At 44.7% G+C, this 10,331-nt stretch overlaps 2 protein-coding genes across 11 annotated transcripts in view; both read left to right on the top strand.

Moving 5' to 3' along the window:
• The window catches only part of atp2b3a (ATPase plasma membrane Ca2+ transporting 3a), a 66,531-nt gene extending 62,959 nt beyond the window's left edge, over nt 1-3,572 (top strand). For all 7 annotated transcript variants that reach the window (XM_076985347.1, XM_076985346.1, XM_076985350.1 and 4 more), the window contains one exon: nt 2,064-3,572. In XM_076985347.1, coding sequence (XP_076841462.1) covers nt 2,064-2,552 — 489 coding nt within the window. In that variant the 3' untranslated portion in view covers nt 2,553-3,572. The remainder of the gene's footprint in view (nt 1-2,063) is intronic.
• A 1,200-nt stretch (nt 3,573-4,772) lies between these two features.
• On the top strand, nt 4,773-9,803 carry LOC143485806 (uncharacterized). 4 transcript variants are annotated; one of them, XR_013123046.1, is made up of 4 exons: nt 4,773-4,928; nt 6,084-6,591; nt 6,726-8,775; nt 8,887-9,803. XR_013123046.1 is itself a non-coding variant. In XM_076985395.1 (3 exons), the coding sequence occupies exons 2-3, from the start codon at nt 6,121-6,123 to the stop codon at nt 9,355-9,357; spliced, it is 942 nt and encodes a 313-aa protein (XP_076841510.1). In that variant the 5' UTR covers nt 4,773-4,928; nt 6,084-6,120; the 3' UTR covers nt 9,358-9,803. The 4 variants fall into 4 exon arrangements, 1 of the variants encoding a protein (XP_076841510.1); XR_013123045.1 differs by having other exon boundaries at nt 6,715-9,803; XR_013123044.1 differs by having other exon boundaries at nt 6,726-9,803.
• Nucleotides 9,804-10,331: the final 528 nt, after the last annotated feature.

Here is a 10,331-nt window from a genome sequence, read left to right on the forward strand (position 1 = left end):
GTTTTGGTGTGTTCTCTCCTGTGTGTGTGTGTGTGGGTGTTTGTTTTGGTGTGTTATCTCCTCTGTGTGTGCGTGTGTGTGTGTCTGTGTGTGTGTGTGTGTTTGTGTGTGTGTGTGTGTGTTTGTTTTGGTGTGTTCTCTCCTGTGTGTGTGTGTGTGTGTGTGTGTGTGTGTGTGTGTGTGTGTGTGTGTGTGTGTGTGTGTGTGAGTGTGGGTGTTTGTTTTGGTGGTGTGTGTGTGTGGGTGTTTGCTTTGATGTGTTCTCTCATCTTTGTGGGTGTGGGTGTTTGTTTTAGTGTGTTATCTCCTCTGTGTGTGTGTGGGTGTTTGTTTTGGTGTGTTCTCTCCTCTGTGTGTGTGTGTGTGTGTGTGGGTGTTTGTTTTGGTGTGTTATCTCCTCTGTGTGTGTGTGTGGGTGTTTGTTTTGGTGTGTTCTCTCCTCTGCATGTGTGTGTGTGTGTGTGTGTGTTTCTTTTGGTGTGTTCTCTCCTCTGTGTGTGTGTGTGTTTCTTTTGGTGTGTTCTCTCCTCTGTTTGTGTATGTATGTTTGTTTTGGTGTTTACTCTCTGTGTGTGGGGGTGTTTGTTTTGGTGTGTCCGCTCCTCTGTGTGTGTGTGTGTGTGTGTGTGTGTGTGTGTGTTTGTTTTGTTGTGTCCGCTCCTCTGTGTGTGTGTGTGTGTGTGTGTGTGTGTGTGTGTGTGTGTGTGTGTGTGTGTGTGTGTGTGTGTGTGTGTGTGGGTGTTTGTTTTGGTGTGTTCTCTCCTCTGCATGTGTGTGTGTGTGTTTCTTTTGGTGTGTTCTCTCCTCTGCATGTGTGTGTGTGTGTTTCTTTTGGTGTGTTCTCTCCTGTGTGTGTGTGTGTGTGTGTGTGTGTGTGTGGGTGTTTGTTTTGGTGTGTTCTCACCTCTGTTTGTGTATGTATGTTTGTTTTGGTGTTTTCTCTCTGTGTGTGGGGGTGTTTGTTTTGGTGTTTCCGCTCCTCTGTGTGTGTGTGTGTGTGTGTGTGTGTGTGTGTGTTTGTTTTGGTGTGTTCTCTCCTCTGTGTGTATATGTTTGCTTTGGTGTGTTCGCTCCTCTGTGTGTGTGTGTGTGTGGGGGGGGGGGGGGGGGGGGGGGGTGTTAGTTTTGGTGTGTTCTCTCCTCTGTGTGTGTATGTATGTTTGTTTTGGTGTGTTCTCTGTGTGTGTGTGTGGGTGTTTGTTTTGGTGTGTTCGCTCCTGTGTGTGTGTGTGTGTGTGTGTGTGTGTGTGTGTGTGTGTGTGTGTGTGTGTGTGTGTATGTGTGTGTTTGTTTTGGTGTGTTCTCTCCCCTGTGTGTGTATGTTTGTTTTGGTGTGTTCTCTCCTGTGTGTGTGTGTGTTTGTGTGTGTGTATTCTGGATTATTTCTGTTCTCTGCACAGAATGTTGTGTTTGTTTCATGTAAAATTGTAAACATACTTTGATGTTTTGGTTTTGTGTTGACTATCATTGTTTTTTTTAGTCAAACATGAATACCTTTGTAACTTTGTGTCTGTCTGGCACAAACAGTTGAAGTTATTTACATTTTGAATGAGTCCATGCCCTTTATTTTCCATCTAACTTTTCTTTGCTGTTTGGTGTGTATATTTTGGTTTTTCTAAGCTGCCAGTGTTCCGTTGCCAAGTGCCTTAAACACCAGCGCAGCACCACAGGACAGACCAGTGGGCCTGACTGTGGAAAACACACAGGGCTATGGAGGCTGTGACAGACACCACCACATGTAGCACATACATGCTAAAACACCACCCAAGAGCCCAAACAGCCCTGCTTACAGGGACCTTGTAGTTTATCATTTCCCAGCCTGGGTCCAATAAGATCCAAACACTGTTCCAAGGACTAATGTTTGCAGCTGTGAAGTGAGATAACACACCTAAACAAACACCCACACACACACACACACAGGTTGAGAGGATCTCAAGGTCTTGCTGTGTGAGATTTCAGAGCCACACTAACCACTAGGGTTTATCTGAGGTGGACTAAACTTCTCACTTCTGGCCCCCTCATTGTTCCTGTGCTGCCGCCCAATCTGCCCGCTGTGTCCACAGATGCGGGTGGTGAGAACCTTACGCAGCTCCCTGTACGACCAGCCAGAATCCCGGAGCTCCATCCACGAGTTCCAGGCTCACCCGGAGTTCATCATCACTGACTCTGGCCACAGCATTCCTCTCATTGACGAGACAGACGTGGATGACGAATCAGAGCGCTGCGACCATAACCACGTCCGCATGGCTCTTGATCATGCTCCTCTTCCTCAGTCTTCGCTGCCCCCCCAGCGCCCGCCCCGTTCTCCCTCCCGACACCCCCCCCGACAGCATAGCCTCCCTGTTACGCTCAACTGTAACAACAACGCAGCCATGAGTAGTGTACACCTGACCTCACACACACACACGCATGCCAGCACTGCTGTACACCTGACCTCACATACACACGCACACACCAGCACTGCTGTACACCTGACCTCACACACCTGCACCATCTTGCCCACCTCCCCCTGTCCCCTCAGGCTCCTACACAGCTTTGAGACCTGTCTATAGAGTTCACATACTAACATGCACCAGAGGGCAGTCCAGCCAGTGGTTTTGGTCTCAGTAAGGAAAGTGATTGTAAATTAAGTATTAAATCTTTAGCATGCTCACCTGCAAAATAAATTTTGAGTTTGTGTTTGTGAACTTTGCCTTCATGACAAGCGCTTCGGATTGAAGTGAACAGAACTCAGAGCTCCAGAATAGTAAGACGGCAGCATGTCCACTACGCCCTCTGCTGGCGGTGCTGTGATGTGACAGCAGCATGTCCACCACGCCCTCTGCTGGCGGTGCTGTGATGTTGCATTTTAGACAAGCTTACACACCACTAACTCTTGACTGATGACTCATTTTTAAAACAATGGACTTCCTGAAGATGTAAGAAATAGCTGATAATACTTGTAATTCAGAATTCTACCTTTTAATTAATGATATCATTGTTATATTGTGTAACATATGGTCAAATTACTGCGGTTATGATTACTATGACATTTACTCAAGTTACTGTTTTATTGATGAACTTTATATATTCACAATTTTTGCATGCGTGATGTGTAAATGTGCATTTGCAAGAATGTCTGTGAAGTCTTTGCTGATTGTTGGTGCTGCTGTGTTAGTTTATGTGTCCTCATGGTCTTACATTTTCTACACGTCTCCTTGCTTTGAGTGTGTTGTCCTATTATCAAAACTAATATAAAAAACTTTTATTAGTAATATAAATATAGAGCTACAGCCTGAGAGGTCCAGTCAGTTTTGGTAATCATGGCAAAGGGAAGTTTAACCCGATCAGTTCACTGGCGTCTCCAGTGCCGTGATGCAGTCTGGCCCTCTGGGACAAGCCAGTGCTTTTCCATGGGAGCAAACAAGCCACTGGCTATAAATGCCTGCCGAGTATTTTTAGAGATTTCATTTGCTATTCTTTGCTTTCCATGAAACACATTGTATAATCGTATAGTTGTGCTCATTTTGATGTGTAACTGGAAAAGTTGATGTGTACAGATGTGTAACTGGAAAAGCATGATTAAGAGTGAAATATATTTTACAGGATAATTGTCGTGCGTATTTATTTTGCACTCAAAAACAAAACTCAATATATACATTCAGTATATACACTAGGTGATCACTATTTACATTGATCTGTGCAGACATTAGTGTCCTGAGGAGTCCCCTCAGGGGGACTCAGGCCAGTTCCCACTGGCCTCTTTCTCAAATGTCCTGTAGAATGTCAGGTTAGTGAATTTAATAAAGTCATGACAGTAGCTTCATGGCACCATCAAATTAGTTAAATATGCTCTGCACTCTCAGAGTTACCAACACAAATCTGGTACAGCTGTAGGTAAACTTCCCACTTGTGTGTGTGTGTATTTAAAATGATGTTAGATTTGGATAGAAACTAGTTTAATTTGAATAACACAGAGGTATTGTTTCTATATGATATGGCCACTGCTATTAACTATGGTTTACTTAACAGATAAATGAAGTGCTTTAGTCACTAAAGATATGTACCCAGGAAGGACATGTTCCATCAGACTGATAAATATCAGTATCAGATTAGACTGACTGCCAGGTGCTGAAAATAGGCCAGATGAAAAAGCTGAAGAGAAATAAATATGGGTTTAAATAGGAAATAAAAGCTTTTTAAAGTTAACCTTTATTTAACCAGGATAAGTTCTTATTGAAATTAAAACACTCTTTTACAAGTCCTGGCCAAGACAGCCGCACAACTGACAGTATGTCACAGACATGACATAAATACAAAAATGACAAAAATAATCACATTAAGTAATTTGGGATTTAAATCGGGTCTAATGGAAGAGTGGCTCGATATCTCAGCAGCACTATCACAGGAGCTCAAAATGTCTTATCAACTTTGGACAGGCGCAACAAAAATAATAACTAGAAGGACAACATTTGTGAATGAAACTTACGTTGGCTTGACAAAGCAGATAAAAGTGAACCAGTGGTCCTTTGGCTGTTTAATATGACACCTACAGTAGTAACTGAGTCATAAGCACTGATGAAAGCGCAGAACTGTCTGAGCTAAATTATCAGAGCAGGATGTACTGAATGTACAGACTGATTTCATTACCAGAACGCTGGAGCTTGCGTGCTAGTACCATATTTTGGAATGGCAGAATGGAAACTATAAAAAGTGATGTATAACTATAAGTCAATTTACTCTGAGAAATTTCATATTTGGCTTTTTAAAACTATATGGGGCTTTTATTTTGACACACCGATATCTCGTCCAAACAGACTTTAGATGTCGTTCTATTTTAGCAATGGGCGTTATGTTTGTATCTTAACGTCAGATTTGACACAAAAGTCACTTTGTGTGTGAATTTGAATTAAAGTGAATTAAAGACCAGATACTGAAACGTATGACAGGTAAGCGTAGTGTTCAAAAACATTTTCTGTTTGCGCGTGAAAAGCATAATGTAAACCAAAAACTGCCGGTAGTTCGCTAAGCTAAGTAGGCACATCACAGTAGGTTGGGTTGAGTTGTGAGTATTAGGTCAGTATTATTGTTACTGCTATTGAGTATTAGGTCAGTATTATTACTGTTACCGAAGCAAACCAAGACAACTGTGAAATAAAGATCTCATTTCTCCTCATGTGTACTTGAAGGTCTGAAATGGGCGTCTGGGTCATGTTAGTTCATAGTGAGCCACATCTGTTCTGGTCAACCAGCGGAAAAATAGGAAATCTTTGATGTGTTTTCACAAACGTAAGAAATATATAACGAGTGCAGATGCCCATGAAACGCGTAGCTCCTTGTGTGTAGGTGATGACTGTGTGTTCACATGTTCACATACGCGTGTTTAGAAGTCGTACACCAATTACTTTTATTTTGAAAATACGTCTTAGCCCGCCTGGCATGAACTCATTAATTCATGGACGTGATGTCTCCACATCTCCTAAATCTTTATTGTGGGGATAAATTCATTACATGTCGCAACTGCCTAATGGGTAACGAGACCACTGTTATATAATACACACGAATATAAGCGCCGTGGCGGCTGACCCGGTCAGACCTAGGGTTGCCACCTAGGTCTGACAAAAAACAAGGACCAGGGTGGCGAGTGTAATCTGTTGAGGGGGGTGGCGCCAAACGAACGTAAAATGTTACCGGAGCGGTTTAAAATGGACACAGCGAGAGAAAAAAAACAGATTTAAAGTGTGCAGAAACAGTCTGAATCGAGGTTTGAATTAACCTAGTTTTTTTTTGCCGGGACCGAATATTAAAAAGAAGAAAAACCGGGACAGGCACGGGATAACCGGGACAGTCCCGGGAAAACCGGGACAGGTGACAACACTAGGGACCCAGTCGATATTTCACAGTAACGTCATATGAATATGAAAATGTAGAAACAATAGGCTACTGATAAAGTACAGCTTCATCTGAACGGGCAGTATTTGGATGGGTAATGACTGCAGGAGTCTGACCTGTTGTTAAACTTCATGACCAGCGCTTTAGTCTGCTGGAAGACGTAAAGTGTCCAAGTGCATTAAACATGTTGTGATACTGTGCTCTGTTTAAAGGTGTCTGTGCAGAGTGAGGCTTTTCTGTGTGTGCAGCATGGCTGAGGTCTATGTCCCGAGGGATGTCTGCGTCAGAAGCGTTCGTCTGCAAGACCTGCCCTCGTCCATCAGCAGGAAGATGGGCGTCTGTCTCAGAGCGAGAAAACACGAAAGGACAGCATGTCGCTCGTCTCTGATGGCAACATGGATTTACCCAGTGGAGCTGCGAGACAGAGCAGGACTGGGCCAGGCAACAAGGGGAACTGCCCCTCACGGCTCTACTGCCCCTCACGGCTCTGCTGATGTGCTGGTTGAGGGGCAGGTCTGTCTTCCCGTACTGAGCGCCAATCCATTGGCCCACCGGATCCTCCAGGAAGCTCTGCTCTGCTCTGTCCCTGCAGTGCCCTGTAGCCCCGCACTCTCCTGTAGCCCCACACTGTCCTGCAGCAGAGCATCTCCCGACAGGAAGAACGCCATCATCATGTATGATGGCCAGATCTTCCTCTCTGTCAGGAAGACCAAGCATCAGGTGTGTTGAGATGTCAAACCTGTGCTATTTGACCAATATCATATTTTCATTTGGCTTAATGTTTGTATTTAATTATCAATTTTCATTAGAATTTGAGCTATTTATTTAGTATTGATCTGGTAGTTCTCTGTTAGCCTGCTCCAGGGTGCTACTGATGGTGTCGTGCTGCAACCAGCAGGTGGCAGTGTTGCTGCTCCATATCGCATCTCAGGTATTGAGGCAGCCTCTCACTATTCAGTCCCACCTAGGGCTGTCGCGGTGTAAGAATTTCCACTGCGGTAAATTAACAGGGCTCCACACCGCGATATGCGGTATTATCGCCATTTTTGTTGTTTTCACAAACATATCCTGATTTAAGTGCTATTATAAACACGTTTTTATTGCAGTTGTTATTAAGAATATTATATTTTTATAACAAAGCCGACACAGTTGTAGGACAAATTAAACAGTCCTTACTGTTAAATGCAGAGCACGTAAGGCTAATGACGCGCAATAAGAACACTCCTTTACTCTTTCATGGAAACAAAGTCCAGCTTATAGCCTACGATTGATCTGCGCTGTGCAAAGAAGGCAAAAAAACTTGAGCACATGAGATCAGAATTCGTTTAAAAAAAAGAAGGAAAACGAAACCCTTCCTTTAGTAATAAAGTCTAGGTTTAGTCCGGCGTTATCATGTCCTTGTTACGTGCTAGGAAAACCAACATGTTCACCTTATGTGGTTTCAGAGAGGATCTAAGAGGGGTAACAATGTTTCCGGCAGCACTAAAAACTCTCTCTGGTGGTGTGCTCGTTGCACAAATACACATGTACTTGCGGGACACTTTAGAAAGCAGAGGAAATCTAACCTGGTTGTCGCGCCACCAGGCGATGGGATCTGCGTTAGGGCTCGTGCAGGTAGCTCGAGCTCATGTGCGCGAGCTCTCTTAGTTTCCCCGTTTCACAGCAACCTTTCGCGCACAGATTTTGCATATTGCCTCGTCTAAATTGTCCGGCTCTCTCTTTTCATTCGGTTGAAAGCTGAAATGCTCCCAAACTGGCGAAGTCACATTTGGTTTTGCGACCAGAGTAGCCGCAATTGTTTCCATAAAAAGGCCACTCAGAAGCAACGGATACGAACGTTTTTAAATAGTAATTAACATCCACCGCACACGCAGCGAAGTGGCTTACGTGTAAAACAAGAAGAACCTTGTGGAAAAAAAGAAAACACGAACATCGCGGTGTGACGGTTGCTTGGAATTCCCTGCGGTTGGCAGGTGAATATCGCGGTATTACAATATTGCGGTTATTGCGACAGCCCTAGTCCCACCAGGATTTCGCGGGCCTTTTTTGTGATTGTTGCGGGCTAAAATGTTTGATGTTGCGGGTGTTTTTCAAAAAAATTGCGATGGAAGTTGCGGTGTGTTTTTGCTTTTTTGTGAGTACATTACAATAGGGAGTAAATGTTGTATGGTTTCCTCTATTTAGTAGTCCATTTTAATTATCTATTTACCTATTTATTCAGGGTTGCCAACTTTTCAAGATCGCTTGAAGTGAGACTTGAATCTGGAGGGGGTGGCGAACATTAATTGTTGACGGGGGGGCGGGGTTAGCGAACGTAAATTGCTACCGGGCGGCCTGTAAAATGGACACAAATTAAGTATTGCGTGCGCTGCAGTGACTTCGCGGGCTACCGTTGCATTGTGGGGAATGTAGTGTTTGTGCGTGCAAAACACCATCGGGCGGCTGTGGCCTGCGGGCCGGTTCTAATAGTAGTTAAATATCATCCAGGGGCCCATAGATAATCAATTCGCGGGTCGGATCTGGACAGTTTATCCCCGCTTTCATGTAGTGAACCAGGATATTGCTTTTCCCGTTCTTTTTGCCGTTATTTTCGTCGATCATGCTGCTTTCAGTCTGCTCCTCTTGAACGTATATACGGAAGTAAGGCGGGAGTTTGTCGACGTCACATCAATACGACATCAGTGATTGGTCAAATTTGCGGGAAAGTTGCGGTGATTGGCTGAAGTTGCAACACCGCCCTGAATTCGCGGGGTTTGCTTGAAGTTGCGTTGAAGTTGCAAATCGCAACATCGCGACTTTCTGGAGGGTCTGACTATTGTCCTCATCTCATGTGCACCTGAAATATTAGTGGTGCTGTGGCCTTGATCAGTGCAGATAAACCTGGTTTAAACAACTCAATCGATTGTAAGAATTTTTATATGGCTGATCTTTTGTGTAAAAGCATTTGAAAGATAAAAAGTCTCATTGTAAGAGGATCATTTGTTGTGGAGAATGACTCTTAAACTGTGTCTGTAGCAAGTCAGAGGGATCTGTGACACCGTACTGCATAACAGAGGTGCTGACAGGCACGACGCTGATGGAAGACCTGAACCAATCGGAGGGGCTGGAGGTGTAGGTGCTGCCTGCTCTATCACGGCTGTGGAGATGCAGCACCACGCGGAGATGACGGAGCACAGCGTCCAGCAGGGCGAGAAGAGCAGACGAGCGGCACCAGAGCAAGTGATAAGCACGTCTGTGGTGGAGCGTCTGGGTGAAGCCTGCAGGTGGAGCACTGAGGCATGTGGAGACGCTGAAGCGCAGGACAGCGTTTCTGTGATGCCTGCCCGTCTCAGTGCGAGCTCTGCTGCTGACGTGAGGGACGGGTCTGTGTTTGATGAGCTGGAGCAGATGGAGAAGATCTCTCGACTCCGAGCGGCACTGAGGATCAAGGAGGCTGAGCTTAGGAAACACAGAACAGGAGTGACAGCCGCTTCTGAAATCAGCTAGAGCTACCTCTGTAGGCCACACCCCACCTCTGTAGGCCACACCTCCACCTCTGTATGCGATGTATCAGCCTGAAAATCTTAGTTTTTTTGTTTGTCATGTTAATTTCCCGAGTAGACTAGGAGTAGACTGGGAGTAGACTGGTATTAGGGAGTATGGGATTGGAATAAGGGAGAGTGTGTTGTTTATGACAGAAATACCCTTTTTGTACCTTCTGAAAACTTAAAATTTAAAACATGCTTATCTTAAGCTTATCTTAAATAGGGGATCCTTGACTAAAATCACAGGTTTTATGTGGCTGTGTGTATAAGAGTCTGAGGTAAGATGCCTAATGTGGGTTTTTTTTGTTTAATAATGGGAGTTTGATTCAGCTCAGTCTGCAGTGCATATTACTGTAGAAATGTGTTCTGAAGTGATTATTAAAACCTGCAAAGCTTCTCCTGAACATTCACAGTGGCCCGAGTGCCTTCCTGCTCCTCACACACAGTCCTCCACGTCACCGTCATGCTGGGTGTTTGGAGTTGTTTGCAATTTGTTCGTACTGATGAGATCTCAAGCAGTTAACACACTGATATGTGTGTGCGTGTGTGTGCGTGCGCATTTGGGAGAGTATCTGAAGTTCCTCCTTTCTCTCTGTACCTTGTCCACCACACACATCAGACACTGCCCCCTGGTAGCTGCTGTGGTGATGCAGCTGATTAATCTTGGAGCCTCACCTCACACAGTGCCATTTCCTGGCTTTACCTGCTGCTAAATATAACACTAATCAAAAATGTTGTGTGTGTGTGTTAATGTGTATTAAAGTGTGTTAGTTGAAAGCCTCCCAGCTGCAGGTCTTCAAGGTTGAGTGAGTTTATCCAGCCCAGCGGTGTCAGTAACAGATCCACACTGCAGGCTTCATACAGCTCACCTCACAGGTGTGAGGGAGGATCCCCACACGCCTGACACTCCACTGCCATAGTCCTGACAGACTGCAC

Source organism: Brachyhypopomus gauderio, unplaced genomic scaffold (assembly GCF_052324685.1).
Source record: "Brachyhypopomus gauderio isolate BG-103 unplaced genomic scaffold, BGAUD_0.2 sc40, whole genome shotgun sequence".
NCBI lineage: Eukaryota > Metazoa > Chordata > Actinopteri > Gymnotiformes > Hypopomidae > Brachyhypopomus > Brachyhypopomus gauderio.

What these genes read in the sequence shown, in the direction of transcription:
- LOC143485806 (XM_076985395.1), top strand. Translation starts at nt 6,121, where the DNA reads ATGGCTGAGGTCTATGTCCCGAGGGATGTCTGCGTCAGAAGCGTTCGT. An exon ending in TCAGGAAGACCAAGCATCAG is followed by an intron (nt 6,592 to 8,886) that starts GTGTGTTGAGAT and finishes CTGTGTCTGTAG; the next exon opens with CAAGTCAGAGGGATCTGTGA.